General features: G+C 32.5%; 1 protein-coding gene across 2 annotated transcripts; it reads right to left on the minus strand.

The window, feature by feature from the left end:
* Window positions 1–546: 546 nt before the first annotated feature.
* Window positions 547–24171, minus strand: LOC141448224 (CTD small phosphatase-like protein 2-B). 2 transcript variants are annotated; one of them, XM_074116439.1, is made up of 10 exons: window positions 24153–24171; window positions 17715–17759; window positions 13740–13815; window positions 11811–11933; window positions 10791–11120; window positions 10421–10671; window positions 10210–10323; window positions 9200–9326; window positions 8129–8224; window positions 547–6080 (listed from the first exon to the last, which is right to left on the minus strand). In XM_074116439.1, exons 3-10 carry the CDS (start codon window positions 13809–13811, stop codon window positions 6015–6017), a joined length of 1179 nt encoding a protein of 392 aa, XP_073972540.1. In that variant the 5' UTR covers window positions 13812–13815; window positions 17715–17759; window positions 24153–24171; the 3' UTR covers window positions 547–6014. The 2 variants fall into 2 exon arrangements, with proteins under 2 accessions (XP_073972540.1, XP_073972541.1); XM_074116440.1 differs by lacking the exons at window positions 13740–13815; window positions 24153–24171 and having other exon boundaries at window positions 17715–17765.
* Window positions 24172–24281: the final 110 nt, after the last annotated feature.

Below are 24281 nucleotides of genomic sequence, written 5' to 3' on the forward strand. Positions count from 1 at the left end.
GAGAAGGGGTTGGTATTCCTGTAAAGTAACATCTCAGTATAGTGTACAGTGTTTAGCTCTTCGTTTTAGGGCTGTGATTGGAGCTGTTTTTATTATTATTATTTACATACAGAACATTGTTTTCTAATGTACAGGTTAACTTAACTGAATAATGTTTCAAAAATTATTTGGTATCTATAATTCGAAGTTTTTTAGAACACTGATTGCAACGTAGTAAGGCCTATGTGTGCGTTCATTTAATACTGTTAAGTCACTTTTTTTAAAAGAACAAAGAAAACTACGTACTCAGTTTGAAAAAACAATCATCTTTTCAAGGTAACAGGCAACAAATTTACAGCCAACATAATTACGAGCACAATAATGTTCGTATATATAATATTCACTTTATTTTCCCTCACACTCTTGATAAAACCTGTATGGCTTGACGCAAACTTCTAGTCAAATTCCAGTGTATGAACTTCAATCTCAAAAGGCGGATGTATTATTACGAAAACCGGAAAGAAATTGAGGGGCCCAAAAAAAAAGAACATATTAACCATTACAAAATTCCAACAATAAACTACATTTAATAATTTATTAAACATAATATATAAAGAAAAAGAAATTTTTAAATATATATATATTTTAATGTTTTCAAACATTTATAAGTTGGTGGGAGCGCACCACTAAGACGATGTTTTTACTTTACAAAGAAATTGTATAAAAAAGGTTAGTAGTGGTCAACATGATTTTTTTTAATTAACATTTGAGAAAAAATAATTTTAAAGGAACATTAAAAATTTTTTAATGTAAATTCTTTTATAAACAATATAACCACAATAATCAATTGTTCATTATTTTTTAATAAATTTAAGAACGATTATTATTATTATTTTTTTTAAATTATCCTTTGTTGTCAAGAACAAAAACAGATAACATCCATCGAAAATTTGTATTTAAAATATTCTAAAACTCATCAAGAAGTCGTTCTTTATCTATTCCATTTTTTTTTGTACTTTTTTTTTCTTTTAAATACAAAATTTAATATAAAATAATGTGGTGCATCAAACTAAAATAATTAGATAGAATAGACTCTTTGTATATATAAAAACTTGGAAAATATAAGTAATTAAAATATGAGAATTGAAAAAAATAAAAACGTAAATGCAATAATTAAAAAAGAAACTCATCTTTTTTCTTTGTAAATTTCAGATCTGAAAAATAAATAAAACTTTTCCAATTTCCAACAGAATTCTTCGTTTATTCCCATTAAATTTACGGGTAAACTTTAATGCCCTTCTATAGTTCCATGGAAGAATGATGGCCATACAATTATGAACTGAATGAGTACGATAATATGGTTGCTTTTCATCATGAATGGCAGCACTGAAAATGGAAGAATTCCCAACAAAGGCGGAAAAAAAATGAAAATGGAAGAATTCCCAACAAAGGCGGAAAAAAAAGAAAGTTTCCAAAATATGGATGACTTAAGTATTTTCTAGGATCTACTCTCGTTTTTAAATCTGCTCAGAGAACATGCGTGGTGAATCCTCTTCATCATCTAGAGAATGATGTCTGAGAATGGCGATCCATTACGATCCTGATAAACCAATCTTTGAAAATGGATGAAAATTCAAAAACCAGTCAGAACGAAAAGGTAAACCAAAAACAAGATACGACTAAAAAAAAAAAAACTTTCACGACTACATAACCTTCCATGGAGATAACCTTATATTGCACTTCAAAACTTTTAATAATAATAAAAAAAATAGTGCCTTTTGTATCAACTAAAGCAAATTATTTACGTACAGCACAACATTTATAACCTTTCTATTATCAACTAAAAATGATTCAACAATAAAATTATTTGTTTTTTGTAACTACATTGTTTTTTTTTACCACTGTATTCCTCCTCATTCAATTATTAAATATATTATACATAAAAAGACAAAAATAATAGCACAAAATGTATTTGTTATTTTCTTCTTTTTTTTTTTATACACATGTGCGTAAATTTAGTGTGTTATTGTAATATATATTATTTTTATTTTTTTTTACAAATATTTATAATTTAATAACATTTTTCTATAAGACTGAAGTGTCTAAATATTTAATATTAATTAGCAAGCTGTGTAATTTACCGCTTATTATTTTTAGGCTTGCAAGTTTCTCCCCATTCATACATTCTGCCATGCGCGCGCACACAAAATGTTCGGTTTGAAAATACCATCAAAAACAATTTTTACGAACTTTTTTTTAAAAAAAAACACACTACCTTCCTGCTTTGATGATGGTGGTGGAATAATTGTGATGGAGACTAAATGTGGCGGATATCCTGTTTTCAATCCCGTGACCGCTTTTTTAATTTACTAATTCCCTTTCTCATGGTATAACCTCCCCCGTAAGTGAACAGCTTGAAATAAAATTGAACTGACCCCATTCTTAAAGTTTTTTAGACTTCATTTGCGAGAAAATAAAAAAAAACTACACGAAATTTCCCAAATGAACGACTTTTTCTAGACAACACTACCGAGCGCTCCTCCCTAATCGAAATTCCTTACCAGACCATATCCACACGATAGATTTGCTTTACAAGATGTGTGAATCGTGCAGCATTTGATATTTTATTGAAGACAATTTGTTTAAAGTTTATCAAATTATTTAACAATAATTGCTGGTATTCATACAAATTAAAGTTATGTTTTTTAAAAGAAGGATAGTTTTTTTTTATTTGCTCAGTTGTAATTCTCAAACTTGTAAGTTGTCTTCGGTTTCTACAAATTCCTAATAAGGAATTTAAATGTGATCGACTTACAATACGTCGATAGGAAAATCGATACGTTATATTTAAGCGAGAGAGAACAAAGGGCATTTCCGTTAAGGGTTTTTAAATTTTTAATTGCATTTTACGTAATTGTTGCTGAAAAGAAAATTAGAACATTAAATTAGGGGAAACCAATATAAGTAATGCATGTCGATGTACCAATACAAGGGGTCGGGTAAATAGAGAGGTTATGGGCAAGGGCATAACCATTCTATTTACCGTTTATATTCCAAAAATGCTACAAATGGTTCTTCTACTAGAAAAGAATTGAAGTCAAAGCTCAAGTTTAATGACGTCCAAACGAAAGGTGATAGTATTTGGTTAATAATTATGAGAGATAGCATTGTCAGCGGGAGGTGTGAGGTAGGCGGAGTACGAATAGGGCCAGCTGCAGGCCCGTGACGTTGTGTGTTTATCTCGTCACATGTGCAGCTGCTAACCCCCATTCTACGGAGTCAGCTGATTAAGTTTGTAAGAGAAAAGTATTATTTTTAAGTTGTGTTACAATTAAAAGAGTTGATTTATGTTTAATTTATTTTATGATTAATGATTGATTTTATTGTTATGTGTTATTTTATTATTGTCAATAAATAGAATTGTTATTCCTGGAAATTAACATTTTGTGTACACCCTATTCCTCCTTTCCCGTTCCCTTACAGCATAATTTTAGAACTGGACATTCCACGGAGAACTGATAACAAAATTAGGTTCTATTTTTTTTCCTGGGTACCCGTCTAGATTCATCATAAATTCAAAAAAACGATTGATCATACATAAGCCGACGACAAGTTGTTGTCTCTCACAAGATATTAGCAACGTCCGTCCCAATAAAAAAGAAGTCACAATTATCCTTTTTAATTTATTAATTTTGTTTGTTAATGTGCAAATTAGAAGCTAAAGAAAACAAGTGATTTAAAAAAAAAAGAAAAGACAAATCAAACATAAGGAATCTGCTAAGACAATTTCTTAAGGTTAAAAGTTCATGAAAAAATTGCGACCTTTTTTTTGCATAAATAAAAAATAAATAAATCTACAGTGAACACAAAAATACATATAAGTTCAAAATTGCCAACAATAAACGCTGAAATTTTTGTAATCAAAATATGATTTTCATTTTTTCTTTCAATTATTTCTAAACTTTACTTTTAATTTTTTCATTTCTTGGATTAAATTTTAATTTATAATTATTATATTAAAAGATTTGTTTCTTCCTTAATTTTAAATATAACTACATTATAATAATAAAACATTAAAACGATTTCAAATTTTTTAATTTGAATTTAATTTCTTTAAATAACTTTCTTTTTGTTTTTTTGGAAGATAAAAAACAGTAAAATGTGATAACAAGAGATAACTCTTTAAATCTAAATTCAAATATCGAATTTAACTTGAAAAATAAAGATTTAAAGAAAATAGAAACTGGTTGTGATTATTAAGAGAGCTTTGACACAAACAGCTGATTAAAAACAAAAAAAACAACTTGGATATATTTACTTTTAAAAAATTTGACGTCTAAATGTAGGCTTACAAATATCACTCTTATTGACATAAATAGCAGATCATTGACAACGTTTCAATAACCCATTTCCTGACAATGGCGAAAAGCACTAAATTTCTGTTCAACAATACTTTTTACTTTGTTATACTAAAGAACTTGATGGCAGAATGAAGTATGAAAGACAAGAAGGTACTATAAATGTGGCCATCTTTTAACTTGTTATCCCTCGATAATCAGGTTGTAAGAAAGAGATACTGGTCTTAAATGATAATGTACAGATGTTTAAACAAAAAATCTTGAGTAAAATTTAAATATCTAATGTTAGCTTGGGTAATAAAAAGGAGGTTCTGTCCCTACTCTGTTTAGAAAATGTCAACAGAATCCTGTACCTTCAGCGGACGAGAGATATAAACGTCTAATTTTGGATATGTAGCAAGTAGAATATGATGGAGATCACAGTATAGGATTCTCCTACGTGTAAGGTTCATGAACCTTACAGACAGGAAAACCTCCCTAGTTTAGGGAAAGGGTCAACCAGGAGAATGAACAAGCAAATGAAAGCGCTAACAATAAGAAGTTTATTATCATGTTAGTTGATAAACTTAACCGAAAATCTGTAATTTTTTTTTTTGAATAACAGACATCTCACAACTTCTCTTTTATGAACAAACCGTTGTAACTATTAGTGACCTATAAATTTGAATAGAAGAAGTAAAGTTTGTCCTGGAGTTAGATGACAGAATTGGCGTAATATATGCGTCGTAGCAAAATTGAGGGCTATAATAGTATAAATATTGAACTGTATTGTGAGCCTGATATTATGTCTTGCAAAAAAAGGCAGGAAGACTGCGATGGTTGGGACACATACCCCGAATGGAGGATATAAGGGCTCCAAAGAGAGCATTATATGGGCATCCTGGCGGGAGAAGGCCCCCGAGGCAGACCACAAGGCTGAGATGGCTGAGGGACGTGGAGGCGGTCGGCCCTGCACGGTTGGAGAACGGCTGCGAGGGACCGTGAACGGTGGAAAGCTGTTGTGGCTGAGGTCCCAGGCCCTTCATGGGCTGTGGTGATGGCCAGCGAGTAGTAGAAATAGTAGTAATAGTATAAATAAAAAATTACAAGTTCGACCCAAAATATAATATATTATACTGTCGAATCAACTTCCGATTGGAAGTAAAACACAAATCTTACGTCTTCTCCGTTAACATTCATTAAAGCAATACTCTAAAGCTCATTTTGACATTGTTTTTTTGTTTTTTTGAATAAAAAAGCTGTTTGTGTCACCAGTTGAATTAACTTATATAAAAAAATCTAAATAAACAAAATGCCTACATTGTTTAGAAAAAATTTAATAAATCTATTCCAGAAGTTAATGTTGATTAGTATTTTAATAGTTTTTGTTGGGCCCTAAAATGATCTCTCTGACAAAAAGAAACTATTTTTCTTTAAATAGAGTTCATTTCTATTTAAAAAGATACGATATTTTCTTAAAAATGTAGGCATTTTTACTGCATTTCAACAATCAACTCTCGTAAAACAATGTAAAACTACAATTACTAATTTTTTTAAAAAACTAAAAAAAAAATTGTGAAAAAATCAATTGATGATAATAAAAATGATATAAAATAATTAAAAAAAAAAATTACAACGTAAGCCCTTACTTTGTTTTGATTTGTTTCTTGCTTAAAACAAACTAAGTAAATATCTTCTTTAATCCGGTGGTAGAAAGGAGAACAATCTATATTTGTCCCTTATGTGCGGCCTTACATCTTCATTCTAAAAAATGAAAATAAATACAGTGGAACCTCGCATAACGAGCACCTCGCTTAACGAGTAATTCGCATAACGAGTAAAACAAATTGATTCTTATAGCGAGCGATGTTTCGCATAACGATAGTTTTCTAATGATATTTCGCTGACTGCGCAGTTTTCGCTGACTCATCGAAAACTGCGCATTCTTCGATTAGTCATTCCTGTTTACGCATATGCGTTTCATATTCTCCACGTATCTAATGCACTGATACAGTCGAAACCGAACTTCACCGAATGAGTGGTGTATAGGGAAAGTCCATATAGTGACATTTGTGTTTAAATATTGTAACGAAGTTGACCTGGGCAGAGAAGAAAGGCTTAGATTGTTCTAGGGGTTGAACGATCATAGTCAAGAGCTATCCACAGAGGAACTTGTTGAGTTGCAACACATTTCACAACAAGAATTGGTGGAAGAGACTTTATTAGACAAAGAGGAGAAAATATCAGAGGAACAACAATCTTCCAGCGCAATAAGAGAAATGTTGAAAGCATGGGAAACTGTTGCAACACACGTAGAAAACTATCACCCGAATAAGGCTGTGGCTATGCGATCTATAAATTTATTTAATGATAATGCTGTGTCACATTTTGAAGACATTTTGAAGCGACGGCAGAAACAAGGAACATTGGACAAATTTATAATTAAAAAGGATTAATTATGAATGTACATATTTATCTCAATTAATATATGTAATTTATATTATATTACATCATATGTACATATGTATATAATTTTTTCGAAATAAATGTTATAAAAAAAAATTTTATCAATATTTTTTTTGCATGGAACCAATTATCCCCTTTTATTTTAATTTAAATGAAAAAAATTGTTTCGCTTAACGAGTATTTCGCTTAACGAGTAAGGTTCTGGAACGAATTATGCTCGTTAAGCGAGGTTCGACTGTAATAATAATGAGCTGAAACGAGTAAAGTACATATAGAAAGTACTTGAATAAGAAATTGATACAAAAAAATCATGTATCACTGAGGCTTAGCCAAGATTACAGTGGATAGCAATTTCAAAGACCCCGAACATCTATTTTTCTTGAATACTCTTATGATAATTTTCATGAAAACCTTTCATTGGAAAGTCCTTGAATGAGCACTTAGTTTAAAGCGTTAATAATCAGCACTCATAATCTCTAGACCAACTTCCCACATATCTTTTTCTATTAAAACTCCATATAATAGGACATTCGGCACGATCGTAATACTTATTCGGTTAGTTTTCGCAATGGAATTCTTATATTTTTTTTTTATTCAAAAAAAGAAGTACTGCATAAAATGCTCAACAAGAATTCCCTGCATCCCATGGAGTTTTGTTTTGTTTCATTGTTAAGAAAATGTCATTGCACTTCCTTGTTTGTTGTTTGAAGTGCAATACTTCGGCCAACTTAGTCTGCTGAGTCCTCTCATCTTAAAGCACATGAGAAACCTTGACCTAGATACTCTAGGTAAAATTTTTGTAAGATTGACTGGAGCAACTAGTCAAGGCCATTTTCACTCGCTACGCTCCAATGCTCTCCCCAAGATATTCTAAAGAACAGAGTTCCTTAAAAAAATATAAGAAACTAGAAGGATGCTAGGTGTGTACAGTAATAACTCCGGTAACTTTAGACAGGGCGATTAGCCGGGCAGTGAGAGCTCCGAAACCAAGAAACTCTACAACCCATAAAGTCCCCCCCATATGTTTAACCGAGAACTGCTCTGCCAGATGAAAGGAAACACTGTCCTCAGAGAAGTCTTATAAGAAAATAGAACGGCAGAGAGTCCCACAAATTAAACAAGGACTGGATGGAGGCGAATTCAAATCCAGTTTCTTCCCAAGGAGCCATAGGAAGATGTAAGGGAGTCGGTAAGGACAAACCAGAGGGGACAGATACTCCACCATCAACAGCGGTCAGGTACTCTAACCCAAAAGAAAAAGGAACCAAAAGACCTAAAATTTCTTTACTTTGACAATTTTAAATATTTTTTTCTGCTTAATAAATTGTAAAATATTAAAAACTCACCATATAAACCAGATCCTCCAGAAATGGTAACAATTTCATTAGTTCAGAATCTGACTGATCAACGAACCAACTCTCGATTGGAATGCCATTCTCCAGCTGATAATAAAAGAAATTATAGTATTAGTCAGTTTTTTAAAAGGTCATAAACAATAAAACAAAAAGAATGATATTAATAAAATGTAATAAATAAAGAATTGTGCAATGTCCAAGAATCAAGTTACTTTAAGAGCCTTTCAAACGTCCCACGACTGAACTTTTTTTTATTAATATTTAACTTCTTAAAAAAATCTTGAATGCACTCTCAAGATATACTTGAGAAGATCCTTTTACACAGGGAGGCAAAAGTGGTAAAACATGGTATAAAAAAAAAAAAAATCCCTAAATTGTAACTAGTTCAGTCTTGATTTCAGGATTTCATGTACGCATGATTCGAGTCTAAAACAAATGCACACTGATGATGAGTGATGCTGCGGTTGAAAGGAAACTGCGATCTTCCCAGATCTTCGAAAATTGAGTTTTCATGGGAAATACGCGTATTGAGGTTTATAGAATTTGAAAAAATAAGTTTTTCGATAAAATTTTCTCTGCAGAACTAAAAAATAACTCTTAAATTAAAAATCGCTTCATCTAATAATAGTAAAAAAATCATTTTACCTAGTAGATTTTTGCCTCTCTTTAATTTTTTTGGAAATCACTACGATTTTCTTTAAATAATGCATCATTTTTGTACTCATGTTTACCATAAAATTCTATTTGAATTGTTTTTCCATGGAAATTCGATTAAGGGAACTTCTTGGAAAGATTAGGAGTCAGTAGCCAGCTCTCTAAAGTACTATTTCAGTAAAATGTACGGTCCTGATCGTACTTAAAAAGAAAAGAGCTAAATGCTGTTAATTTTCAGAGTTTGAACAATATTGGAAGCGATTTTTTGGTTCAACTTTTTTGTTGTACGTGGAATAACCAATGTGAACTAAGTTTTGAATCAGGGTAATTTCTTGTTCTAGTTTCAATTCCGAACGAAAATAAATAGAAAAAAAAGGAAAGCCTAATAAGATGTAAAACAAAACTGACCTGGTAACCAAAAGCCTGTGGAGAATTATCTACAATTATAGTCTTGGATAGATCCCGTCCCAGAATCGACAGATCTTTAATGTAATTGCCATTGACGCAAACACAATGCTCTCTGAACAATCTGTACCTATTAACAGAATATAATTAGTTTGATTTAGTTCCGTTTTTTTCAGCATTTGAATCTCTTAAATTTTTTTTTGTAATTTATAATCTGTATAAGTATATACAATAAGTAAATAGGATGTAAATAAGGATGAACTGGTGCGGGAAGAGCAGGAGGAGAGAACCTACCTAGCGGTAGCACTCTCTACAGGAGAGAGGGGAATGTGAGGAGGAGAATATGAGTATGAGGAGAGAGGAGAGATAGGAGAATAATGACGTTTAGTTCTTCAGACTGCAAGGAAGTCGCGGGGCCACTGGCGATTCAGTCGTCGAGGATTATTGTTAGGGGTGTCAGAGGAGGCGAGACACTGTACACGAGGATTTGAGCAAGTAGAGAGAGCAGTATGGAATTTTTGATATTTAGTCTTGGCGAGTTGGTCTATGAACGGAATGTTGAGGTCGGTGTGAAGGGTGAGGTTAGTCAGGTAGAAAGGTGCGTCAGCAATCTGTCGGCAGTAGTTTTGATTGAAATGTTTGTACCGTCCTTAGGTTGGTTGGTTTGGCTGAACCCCACAGCTCTAGGCCGTAAGTACTCATAGGTTTGAGGATAGTATTGTATAGTAATCGTTTGAGTTCAATGGGCAATTTAGAGCGTCGTTCCATGTAGTCTGTAAAGCAGCTTCGCACATTTCGTCATTGCTTGTCTTTTAAGTCTAGTGTGGGTTCCACGTGAGTCTTTTGTCTATGTAGAGCCCAGGGTAGCGCAACAGATCAGTACAAGGAAGAGGATTGCTGTTGAAGAGGACAGGTGGACAGGAATCCCGCCGGAAAGCCTCTTAAAAATAGGAAAAGCTACAAGGCTTCGCTAGAACAATTTGTCTAAGTGAAAGTAAAACAGGTAAGCTCACTTGATAAGCCGCCTAGTTGGATCGATAAGGTTCAACAGCTTATCAGCATAAACCCTTTTTGAGGCGGTGAACAGGATCACTTCAAACAATCCAGAAACTCTTTCCAAAAATTCTCTGTAAAAATAATTAAAGGAGAAGTTATCGATAGTAATTCGTTCAATCGATTTGGGGACACAATAATAGAATCTATTTTGTTGTTGGCATAAAGTACCTGAAAAATGGTCTCGTCCTGACGAACACCGTATAAGATGTTTCTTGAAACAGGACCGGAAATGAGAAGGAAGCATCATCCAGCCGTTGTAGAGAACAATGTACCAAGGTTTCATCTAAATCCAATACAAGTGAAAATTCCGGCGAAGATCTTGTCTTTAAAGGAAGTGCTGGACATCTGGCTCTCATCTCATTGGTCAAGGGTGGTAACTGTTTTATGAACTGATATGGATCAAAGGCTTCCCACTCGACCTGAAACACCAACAGTTATCAGCAACTCTCACACTAACTTGATCTCTCTTTTTGGGAGGATTCTCTCCTTCCGTTCATCCCCCAACCACTCAGACTAATATAACAAAAAAAATAACTACCTCTTGCGTCGGATCACAGCATAAGGTCTGCCCATCATAATCATAGTAAGGAAGATATTGTTGTTCATCAGCTACTACTGCCATAGCATCGCCTTCTTCCTCATGTTGATATGTTTGCGGTTGCAGTGAGTATATTCCCAAATCGGTGACAGTATGTCCGCCAGCGTCGGTAACCAACATATCCTCACGTGCTAGATCACAACTGATGACCGCACCTGTGTTATTGTTGGTTGGAAATTCAATATCAGACGTACATTTTGTTGCAGCGTATTGTACCACTTCCTGATCCAAACAACAAGCATTCCAATTTTCTTTGCTCTCTTCTGGCACCTGGAAAAACATTTTTTTTTAAATAGAAAAATTTCTCCCTGAATTTCTGTGGGGGTGTGGTCATGACTCGAAGAGGACCAGGAACTAGTTTTTACTTTTGATATCTTTGCTATTGTAAAGGAATGATTTTTGGGGAATATCGGAGGTGTGGTCATCAATAAATAGAACTTCTTTGCTTTATACCAACGTTTCGGTAATTTTTACTACCTTCTTCAGGGTATTGTTGTAAACAGTTATGATGATATAGCTCTACATTAAACTTCACAAACTTTTTTATAATACCCTGAAGAAGGTGGTAAAAATTACCGAAACGTTGGTATAAAGCAAAAAAGTTGTATTTATTGATGACCGCACCTCGTTATTCCCCAAAAATTATCTATAAACAACGGTCGAAATAAACCAAAACCATCATTGTAAAGGAAAGTATCGTAATGGTGCAGATATAAGGATTTTGTGTTTTGCACCGGAAATGAGGTCCGTTTTGAGGTCCCTTGAATCCTAAAAGTGGTTTTTAGGAAATGTTCGGTGTTTGTGTCAGTGTTACCAAAATACCTCAAAAACTAAAAACCACAAGAACCTAAAACTTTGTATACTTACATTAGACCCTATTAGGCATGGTAAATATTGACGCAATTAAAAAAAAAAAAAAAAATTATATAAATGAGAATCGTTTAATTTTATAAAACTTACCAAATTATCTGTCATATCTTTTTGAATCATCTTCTTTTTTGATGACGTAGTCCTTTTGCTTTTCGATCTCTTCCTCTTTATTCCCACCCGTTTTGATGAAGAGATGACATTCTCCTTGGAGGTCTGCAAGACGAAAATGTCTTTTTTATATTGTAATCTAAAATTTCTTGAAATCATTGCAAAATTTACACATAAAATATGAAAAAAAAGAAGAAATGTGTATTTTTTTGAATTTTACAAATTTTAATCATATTTGAATAATTAAGAGGGTTTAGATTTTTATTCTACTGGAAGATAGAAGATTACTGCTACTTTAATAATTAAAATATGAGCGTCGAATACACTCGGCTTTCATTAAAAAAATTATTTTTTTAGTCTATTAAAATCACTTGTGTTTCAACAAACTAATTGTAGCTTCGATAAATCCATCATTTTGAACGAATAACCTAAACGCGCTAGAATTATAAACACCAAAGGCTGACGCAATAAACAGCCTACCGCATTTGCGTACTAGAGAGATTACGACTTCTTGTTAATATTTATGAGGGCGGAATATCTCCGGGTATTGCCAAAAATGGGATGCAGTTTTTACTTATGTCGCCATTTTGAACTGGAAAACTTGAATTAAATTTAAATTTATTGTTACTGTCCTGTGTTCAGTCAGAAAATTCTTTCAATTCCGGACCAACATTTAACGGATACTTTGATAGAACCTCCCGTCTTCCTGGACTCATTATGAAGCAGATCCTACTCGTAAACTCTTTTTTAGGGAACGATATCTTCCCAACATTTACATAAAACGTTAAGAATGTAGTTCTGTCAGTTAAAAATGTTATTTATATTCCTCAACTAAATTTAATTTGAAATTTTCCAATATCGTTGTTATGAGAATGTTTACACATAGACAAACGCCAACTCAAATGCATCTCAGACCAAGGCAGGCGTTTCTAATCACGTTTACTGCATGCTAATGTACCGTCAAATCTTAAAAATCCCTTAAGATGAGACAAAAAGATAAGAAGTACATCCTTCTTAGGTCTGTAACAGCAGGATAGGTTAAGGAAACTTAGTGCAAAATGCTCTGAGTTCGAGAGCCAACGACATAACTACGCTAATTCGGCTACAGAATTTCTGCAAGAAAGAACCTTCAACTGAATCAAAAACCTTCTACCTATTCTTCTAGTAATTACGCCCTAAAATCATAGGACAACATTATTTTGGAGCTAGACTAAAACAAATGAAAAATACTTTTGCCCTTTCTTTCGTGTGCAAACTGAAAGTAGGAAATTTTAACCTGCACAATCATAACCATAACGTAGCTTCTAATATTTTTTCTCGAAATGAATCAAGGTCCAACCAAGGTCTACCTATACCAAAAGGCTGCCGGGCTTTCTCAGCCTTCTACACAATAAGAAAGCTTCACATTGGTAAATGACATGTCTCAACTTCGAGAAGAGTTTTCCCCCATTTTTCCTGTCATAATTACCCTTCCTTCGTTGCCAGGGAGAGCTTTCTCCCCTGACAAGACTAACCACCTAAACGCTCGTCTCACTATTTCTGTGTAATTACTGCGTTTTTCCTGAAAAATAATCCTATAGAGGTCCTAAAACTATAGTTTAATTCACCCTCGCCTAACCGGAAAAATATAAACAAGCTGTACTACTGATTATAACTAACACTTAAATGAAAATATAATAAGTTTGAACGGAAGGGGGAAAAACCAACAAAATATAAATTAAACAATCTTAAATGCAAGTAAGTACAAAGAATTAAAAACAAAAAAAGACATTGCATTCCACTATTCAGGAGTAAAAACATTATTACCAAAAAAAAAACTGATAAAACTCCTTTAAAAAAAAGGGACCAAAAACGAAGGCAAGGAAAAACAAAATTGTAAAGGAGGAAAAATGAAAATAATGCATAATTTACCTGCACCAAAGTTGCCTTTTTAGCAAGTTTTAAATTCGTACTCTTTTTCGTTTTTTTACGAAGCCATGCCATTTCTCTACAAAAATAAAAAATTAAAAAAAATTAAAAATAATAGTTAATATAAATTTCTTTCATTTTCGTGGACATGCTTTCAACAGTAAAAACTTGGAAAAATTGAGCTCACACGAAAATCTACAATCTACAGTGTCTACAAAAAAAAAAAAATTATTTAAAAATTGTAATAATGAAACAAGACATAACATTAATATAAATGGTGACAGCTAAATTGAAATTTTCTTTTTTTTATATATATAAATAGGTGCATGCTTTTTAGGCCGACATGAAATAATAAAATCAATTAACAAGCAGCAGTGTGTATTCAATCATGCATATTTTCAATATAATATATTCCTGTTCAAACTTGTATGCAAACAACTAATTTTTCTTACAATTTTTAACCATCGTAACTCGCACCAATGGATAAAATCAAAAATATTATCCAGCATTGCCAACCTAACCAAATTTTCAATTAATTCTTCCTTTACTAACTGGGGGGGGGGGCATTGCAGAAGATTTTTTACATATTCCAGGAGCTACTTTCAATCGAACACCAGACTGCGCTAGTAAGAATTCATCAATGATTCATGATGGGCATTCAAACTGATTGCACAATGAGTACAGTCACAAGACTTTAAATGAACTTTACTTATAAATAGGCTTACCATAATTACGAAGAGCTAAACCGGGACGCCGAGGAGGAAGAGGCTCATTTTCGTTTTGCTTTTCTCTTAATTTGTGTTTTTCATATTTGAAATGCAATCAAAATTATTAAGAACTGAAAACATATTAATAAATGGGCCCGGGGTGGGGATCGGCCGGGGTGTCGGTGTTGTTCAAGTTTGACCGGGACGCCGGGACAGGGATCTCAAACCGGGACCATCCCGGTCAAACCGGTACGTATGGTAAGTCTAGTTATAAAGGACCCTTATTTGATGTAATTCCCCAAGAAAATTGAAGTAAGAACTCTTCTTGGAGAGAGGGAGGTACTCTTCCCTCAAAAGTGCAATTTCACGATAACGTGCAGTCATGGCACCAGTTTGAGAAAAATCCCTCGTCTGTGATAAGTTCTAAAGTCTCTAAATCAAGCTTCAGAATATACAATATTATTAGATGGAAAGAACAAATTTAAAGAAGAACCAAGTAGAGATATAGAAGCTACATTACAAGTCTATAACTAGTTTAAGCACCAAGAAGCCTTCTAAAATCAATATATTTTCAATAAAAATTAAAGCTCAACATATTTAGTAAGAATGGCAAGTTTTAAGAAAATCATTAAAATCCCTTTCTCGAAAGAGGTACTTCCGGTTGAGAGAGTTTATCACCGAATTTGTCTTCCGGTTTAAGGGAGAAATCAAATAAAAAGAGAAAAATAGGGTTTTCTCCATTTTCTTTCTGTACCTACACACACGCTATAAAAAGAAAATTGGGTCAGGATGCCTGTCAATCAATCAATACTGCCATTTCCGGCAAAAACACAATATACAAAATTTGTCACGATCACAAAACATCCTCCTGCAAAGAGAAGAGAAAATAAAAATAGAAACAATGTGCGGATCAGTTGTGGGGTCAGAGTACCTGAACTAGTAAAAACATCACTAGGAGCAGATAACAATCTTTCCACTATACGAACAAACGAACAATCTGAAAATCATTCACTATTAACTAACAATTAAACTTACTGAGCTAAATCCATTTTTATGTCGGTAAATGTAAATTAACACACGTTTTGAGGCTAGCGACAACGATAACGGCCCCCCTCCATATACGACAAATCGCTAAGTTTAAAGTTGACATTTTGAATAAAGAACACAACCATTTTCCATTTCCCGTAATTTTTCTGTGGAACGAACGGGATCCGATCGAACTAAGTCATAACGTCTCTTAGAGACCTATCTACCACTTCGGTTTGAAATTCTTTTCAATGGGATTCTGTGACGTCAAGATTCCTTAAGCACTATTCTGTTATCTCCTTCTTATGACTAATAACAAAAATATTAAGATTATGAATACTGAGTATCGAAAATTTTCAGAAATGCCCTTTGGAGATCTCGAGTTTCTTTAGAAAATGGTTAGTGCTTTTGGTAAGTGAAATGTTTACACGAATGAAATTCCAAACTTTATACTTAGCCTGCATAAAGGTAATCATCTCTCATGGGACCGGATGACAAGAAATCGATGAAAATAGCCCAACCGGAAGCACTACGTAACAAAAAGACGACTTTTCCCATTTTTGAGCTTTTCTCGAAATTGATCTTTAATGATTTTTTTTCTTTAAAATGGGAAAAGTCATTGTACTCACGTAGTACGTAGTACAACGTACTCACAAAAACTTTTTAATGGTAACATTTTTCTATGAAACTTCAGTTAAAGACACTCTGGTTAAAAAGTAAATCCTCCTCTACAATTTCCTTTTGATTGATCTTATCACTTACAAGGACGCCATTGAGGATTAAATGTGTTGCTAATATTTTTAAAGGAAATAACTCAAACCGAATATTTGCACAAAAGTGAAACCACTTTTGTGGTTTCAAAAACTTGTTTCTTCCATAAACTTCGTAAGTTCATTTAGAAAACAACGATCTAATTTAAACATTTTTCTGAGAAAATTATACGTTTTCGATCAGTTCCGTGAAGAAAAAGAGGTCTGTTTCCGTCTATAAAAGTGTCCATTTCTCTGTAATGTATTGTTTTAAAAATTGTGTTATGTTCGTTACATTGTTATTCGGTGCTTTTTAGAAAAGTTATAAGTTAGAACCTGAGAAATATCAATCAAAGTCGTGGAAGTGTTCGCTCAAAAATTTTTTTTAATCTTAAAATTTAAGAACGAATTGAGACAGGAAGAAGTTATACAAGTGTTCAGTTAATTTGAAGTACCAGAAAGTAGTAAATGTACACATAACTTTGGTTTTTTTACAATTGTTTGGTATTGTTTTATTTTATAGTATTCTTCCTAATAGCTGAATAGTAGGAGAAAACTTAAGCTAGTTTTTGATGGATTGAAGCATAGCAAACGAGTAAAGCCGGAGATATACGAAGTACGAACATTAATCAATATCTAGGTGACGTCTGCCACTCTTTAACACTCTTATATTTGATCTAGTAGTAAAACTAAAAGCAAAAGATGCAAATTTTATATAAAGTACATTCAATGTTCCGATAGATTTTATTTTTTTGGCGCGCTGGAATCTTAACACAAATTCTGGATTTTTGAACATCAAGATTAGTAAAATTTAAATGAATCTCAAACAAATATACAATATTAAACATTAAAAAAAAAGATATATCTATATTTGAAAGAATTGGCTAATAGGATTTTTTTTTTTTTTCTGTTGAATTCACGGCAGAATGAGTTCTCAAGGTCACATGCAATCCAATGTATTTAAAGACACCAATTACATCAGTTTTAATAGAAATAGAAACAAAATATATACGTGTACATAAAAATTTATAAGAAAAATAAAATAATTATTTATTAAAATGGTTATTTTTAAATTCGTATATCTGATGAAGTTAATATAAATTAAGGATATCAGTTACGACATTCAAGTAACCAAAAGAGTGTTGCTTCATTTACGTTAAAAAAACACCAAATAATATTCGTCCTTGTGATGATATGAGAAACTTAAAGTTTATTCATTATTAAAAAAAAAAAAGTCATATAATAAACATGAAAAGAAGAAAAATAAATATTGAAACTATTAAGATAAAAACTACTAGTAAAGGGGGAAGATCCTTGCATCTTTGTTTTAACATGGCCGGTACCTCAAAAAAACCAAGCTATGCCGCGCCAATACATCAAAATTACTTAAAGCCTTTAATGATTTTACTATATAAGAATGTTAAATGAATTTTAAAATGAAAATTTTATTGTCATAAATAATTTAAAAACATGCATCCAATCTAATAATAACTTACCAGAACAATTCAAAATAGCACCCACTTCGAACACAACCTATACTTGTACGCAATAGTGATGGGCTATTTGAGCGGACTCGTTCCATTGGAACGAGTCCGATGGTGGAACGAGTTGATTCAAATCCCTATTTTAAAAAAAAGTGATTCCGCCCCGCCCCAAAAAAATTAAAATGAAAATGAGACAGCAGAGGTTTTGGAACGATTAAACATAAGAACAAATGTCACGTAATTTATTAAAATATATCATTAACAGTTAGCTTTTCCAGTTAATAACAAAACTATATTTCTTTTACACACATTAAGTACTATCCCTAATTTCCAGTTGCTCTGATAAATATAAAATTAACAACGTAACACAAATATTAACCCAAAAATAGGCTAGTCAATTATAAATTAAAGCAATTTTGTCATTATCTAGCTTGACCACTGGAAGACTGGAGTTAACTTGCTTCAAGAGGATTCAATAGAGAAACGGAAATGGGTAGGAAAGTATTCCATAAAAATTCTAACCCTTCAAACAAAATTATAATTACTCACAATATTTATCTAATAAGAATTGAATATCAAGCTTTTAAAATATTATCTTATTGTTTTACAAAAAGAAAAAGCTGTGTGCTTAATCTTTAACTAAGCGCTGGACACTCTTACTCTTATCTTCATTGGCGTAAGTTTAAACGTGTACATGTCCGCATGACGGTCAAAGTAAAACTGAGCCAAAATGTAGTATTACCTAATTGGTTTACTTACTGTAGTATCCCTCCCACTCTATCACCTATTTCACAAACATTCATCAATTGGAAATATTTTGTAGTTAAATATTCGTTTCATTTGAATACAAAAAACATAATAACGCTTTCTTAAGATGATTTTAATTTTTAAATTTTGTTTTTGTCCATTACTCTTATAAAATACGAAGAATTTCAAATAAAATATAATACACAAACACAAAATGATCTAGTATGCAGGTGGAGTCAGTCGTGGTTGCCATGGTAATGGAACCGTTAAACGACTCCGGCCCAACTCTAGCATTTTCATTGGTTAAATCCACTGGAGTTGGTGGAGTCGAATCCGGAGTGATTTAAATCCTTTTGAAACCGGACTCGTTCCACTTTTTCGTTCACTGATTCTAGCCAATAGAAATTGCTGGAGCTGGAACCGGAGTCGTTTAACGGTTCCGTTACCATGGTAACGACGACTGACTCCACCTGCATACTAAATCATTCTGTGTTTGTATATTATATTTTATTTGAAATTCTTCGTATTTTATAAGAGTAATAAACAAAAATAAATTTTAAAAATTAAAATCATCTTAAGAATCTGCTTAGAATAAATAGAATAATATTTTGCTAAAAAATATTTCCAATCGCCGAATGTTTGTGAAATAGGTAATAAGAGTGGGAGGGAGTCTGTAGTAAGTACGCTCTTTAGGTAATATAATTTTTTTGTCTCTAGATATGTAGCTATAGCAATAAGGGCCATTTCAATTTCATCTTTCGTGCTGATAACAATATTTCATGTGTGTCTGTCTTCTGATGATAAGCAGATAAGGGTGTTTTCCAGTGGTAAATCTTAATTAAGTTGAAGAGCATGTGCTTTGTTGATTTCTAAAATATTTTCAAAGACTAATATTTTCCTAAATTAAATAATTATTTCATTTTTATCTTTTGTTTTTCTTTATTGAATATTTGAAAATATTTTAAAAGCAAAATATTTAATAAATTAGTTTAATTTTTTTACTTTTTTATTTATTTTATTTTATTTATTTATTTATTTTTGCCCATCAACTACGGGGTTATTATCGCCTTTTTTACTATTGTTTCTTATTTTTTAAATTTAATATTTTATTAATTTTTAGTAAATTAATTTCAGACAAATGCCAAAACGCAGTGAAATTTGGAATCACTTTAATTCTATTGATTCTGTCAAAGCTAAATGCCGGTATTGCCACGAAATCGTTAGCTTTACAAGTGGCTCTACTAGTAATTTGTTCAGACATATGAAGAGAAAACATCCTATATCATTCAATAAAAGAAAGAATACAGAGCAAAGCACTGAAGAGATCCCTGTTAAGAAATCTCATTTAACTTCTATAGACACTCAAAATTTAAGCTCGCTTCCCTCTACTAGTTTAGCTTCCATCCATTCAGAAGTTGCAGATGTCGCTCCTCTCTCTTCATCTGCCCATAAGGCTCCGGTAATTCAAAAATCCTTGACTGACTTTGTAGAAGTAATCAAACCTTTGCACCCCAGTAAGTCCAAGGAAATTGATGAACAATTGCTCAAAATGATAGTAAAAGAATATCATCCTTTTAGTATTGTTGAAGATCAAGAGTTCAGAAAATTAATTAAATTGCTTTGCCCCAGTTATAATGTACCTTCACGAAAGTATATATCCAACAGTTTACTCCCAATGATTTATAAGCGGGAAGAATCAAAATTAAAAAGTAGATTCAACGAAGTAAATGCCGTTTGTTTAACAACTGATTGTTGGACATCGGTGAATAATGAAAGCTTTATTGCTATAACTGCCCACTACATAGACCAAAACACAAATTTACAAACACATTTATTGAAGTGTACTAGTTACTCTGAACGACATACAGCGAATAACTTGGCCTCACACCTGCAATCCACGGTCCAAGAATGGGAACTCACCAATAAAGTAACTGCCGTTGTTACTGATAATGGTGCAAATATTGTTTCGGCAGTAAAGCAGTGCAATTGGAGGCATATTTCTTGTTTTGCCCATTCAATGAATTTAGTTGTCCATTCGGGAATCGCAGAAATTCGCGTAACGACCGACAAAATTAAAGCTTTAGTAGAATATTTTAAAAGAAGTTCTCATTCTCTGACCAAGCTACATAATACACAAACACAGATGGGTTTCCCAAAATTAAAATTAAAACAAGACGTCCCCACTCGTTGGAACTCCACATTTATAATGTTTGATCGCGTTTTAAAAACCAAACAGCCATTGATCGCGACCATAGCTTTATTAAATCTACAGGGTGAACATAATATAACAACAATCGATTGGGAAATATTAGAGAGCGCGGTTCAGTTATTGCAGATATTTAATGAAATTACGGACGAAGTAAGTTCGGAAAATTATATAACAATTTCTAAAATTATTATATTCTCGCGCTTTATGACCGATCACGTTTCAAAATTTTTGCACACAAATTACAGACCTGAAATACAATCAATGGCTCGAGTAATTTGCGCTAATATTTCAAATCGGTTTTCCAATTTAGAATCGGTAGAAATTATAGGTCAATCGATGATTTTAGATCCGCGATTTAAAAACGAAGGTTTTTCGAGCGACATTAAATTCCGGAAAATGTACCATTCTCTTGCCACTAAATTATCATTTATTCAAATTCCGAAAGCTTCGTTATCTACCGATGTTCCATCATCCACAACTTCTACTTCTAGTCTTTGGCGGGAATTCGATGCAAAAATTAAAACGTTAAACGCGAAACAGACCCCAGTATCTGCCAGTATAATTGAATTAGACAAATATTTGGCAGAACCTTTTTTAAATAGAGAAGCCAATCCGTTAGATTGGTGGAGAGAGAGGAAAGACTTATATCCCAGATTGTATGACGTTGTTTTGAAAAGATTATGCATTCCAGCCACTTCAGTTCCTTGCGAAAGGATTTTCTCTAAAGCTGGACAAATATTAGTTGACAGACGCAATAGATTAAAGTCGAGCAATGTTTCTATGATATTATTTCTGAATAAAAATTTACATTAATTAATTTCTTAAGTTCTAAGTAGCTTTAAACTTTAATCCTTCTCTAGTCTGTGATAATGCTGTGATAAAAATTATTCATTTTGTTTTGTATTGGGATATATATATATATATAGACGGCTTAGTTTTATTCATTATTAAATATTTAGTAATATAATTTCATTTCGTTAATCTTTCTTAGTTTATGTTCATTGTTATATTTTAATTTGTTTGCATGTACATATTTTAAGGTCCAACTAACATCATTGATACCTTTAACAACCTTATTTCCTTCCCATTTCATTTCCCCTCCTGGCAGGGTAACTTCAACCTCCCAGTGGTCCTGCTGGATATTAACAAAACTGCTTTGTTTTAAATCTTGTTCTTGTGTAAAGCTAATTTTATTTGATGTTGTCAATAACAATTAGATATTATATATCTTTTAAAACTGTTGCAAATTACATGTAGTTTTGTTATTAACTGATGAAGTTAAGTACTAATAAAATATTTAATAAATTGCATGATATTTGCACGAAAGCATAGGATAGGTACGGCAACTGGAATCGATGAACGAGTTTTTGGAATCGATTCCGACCCTGGAGTTGATTCAAATCCAATGATTCCACAGGCGGACTCGTATAGCCCATCACTAGTACGCAATAGTGATGGGCTATTTGAGCGGACTCGTTCCATTGGAACGAGTCCGATGGTGGAACGAGTTGATTCAAATCCCTATTTTTAAAAAAAGTGATTCCGCCCCGCCCCAAAAAATTTAGGCAAATAAAAATGAAAATGAGGCAGCAGAAGGTTTGGAACGATTAAACATAAGAACAAATGTCACGCAATTTATTATATTATTATATCATTAAATGTTAGCTTTCCCAGTTAATAACAAAACTATATTTCTTTAACACACATTGAGTACTATCCCTAATTTCCAATTGCTCTGATAAATATAAAATTAACAACGTAATACAAATATTAACACAAAAATAGGCTAGTCAAATATAAATTAAAGCAATGCAGTTTTGTCATTATCTAGCTTGACCACTAGAAGACTGGAGTTAACTTACTTCAAGAGTATTCAAGGTAGAGAAACGGAAATGGGTAGGAAATTATTCCATAAAAATTCTAACCCTTCAAAATTATAATTACTCATAATATTTATTTACTAAGAATTGAATATCAAGCTTTAAAAATATTATCTCATTATCTTACGAAAAGAAAAAGCTGTGTGCTTAATCTTTAACATAGCGCTGGACACTCTTATTCTTATCTTCATTGGGTAAGTTTGAACGTGTACATGTCAACTAGACGGTCAAAGTAAAACTGGGCCAAAATTTAGTATTACCTAACTGGTTTACTTAGTGTAGTATCCCTCCCACTCTATCACCTATTTCACAAACATTCATCGATTAAAAATATTTTTTAGTTAAATATTCGTTTCATTGGAATACAAAAAACATTATAACGCTTTCTTAAGATGATTTGAATTTTTAAAATTTGTTTTTGTCCATTACTCTTATAAAATACGAAGAATTTCAAATAAAATATAATATACAAACACAGAATGATCTAGTGTGCAGGTGGAGTCAGTCGTAGTTACCATGACAACGGAACCGTTAAACGACTCCGGCCCAGCTCTAGCATTTTCATTGGTTAAATCCACTGGAGTTGGTGGAGTCGAATCCGGAGTGATTTAAATCCTTTTGAAACCGGACTCGTTCCATTTTTTCGTTCACTGAATCTAGCCAATAGAAATTGCTGGAGCTGGAACCGGAGTTGTTTAACGGTTCCATTGCTATGGTAACGAGGACTGACTCCACCTGCACACTAGATCATTGTGTTTGTATATTATATTTTATTCGAAATTCTTCGTATTATATAAGAGTAATGGACAAAAACAAATTTTAAAAATTAAAATCATCTTAAGAAAGCGTTATAATGTTTTTTGTATTCAAATAAAACGAATATTTAACTAAAAATTATTTCCAATCGATGAATGTTTGTGAAATTGGTGATAGAGTGGGAGGGATACTGCAGTAAGTAAACCAATTAGGTAATACTAAATTTTGGCTCAGTGTTACTTTGACTGTCTCACGGTCATGTACACGGTTAAACTTACCCAATGAAGATAAGAATAAGAGGGTCCAGCGCTATGTTAAAGATTAAGCACACAGCTTTTTCTTTTCGTAAGATAATGAGATAATATTTTTAAAGCTTGATATACAAGTCCTAGTAAATAAATATTTCTTTATTTATGAGTAATTATCATTTTGCTTGAAGGGTTAGATTTTTTTTTTATGGGAATAATTTCCTACCCATTTCCGTTTCTCTATCTTGGATCCTCTTGAAGCACATTAACTCCAGTCTTCCAGTGGTCAAGCTAGATAATGACTAAACAGCATTGCTTTAATTTTTATAATTGACTAGTCTATTTTTATGTTAATTTTTGTGTTACGTTGTTAATTTTATATTTATCAGTGCAATTGGAAATTAGGGATAGTACTCAATGTGTGTTAAAGAAATATAGTTTTGTTATTAACTGGGAAAGCTAACATTTAATGATATTTTTTACAATGTTACTAATGCATAGGGTAAGTACAGAGACCGGAATCGGTGAACGAGTTGTTGGAATCGATTCCAACCCTGGAACTGATTCAAATCCAACGAGTCCAAAGACGGACTCGTTCTGCCCATCACTAGTACGCAACATAAAAAAAAAAAGCTTATTTACGTGTTGCCAACTTAACCTTTTACTTGGTTTCAAATAAAAGTCCCTGTTGAAATTTTCAACAAACTATTCAACTGAAAATGTTATTTATTTAACTTTT

This window comes from Rhodnius prolixus, unplaced genomic scaffold (genome assembly GCF_049639745.1).
Source record: "Rhodnius prolixus isolate KJV_2025 unplaced genomic scaffold, Rpr scaffold_13, whole genome shotgun sequence".
NCBI lineage: Eukaryota > Metazoa > Arthropoda > Insecta > Hemiptera > Reduviidae > Rhodnius > Rhodnius prolixus.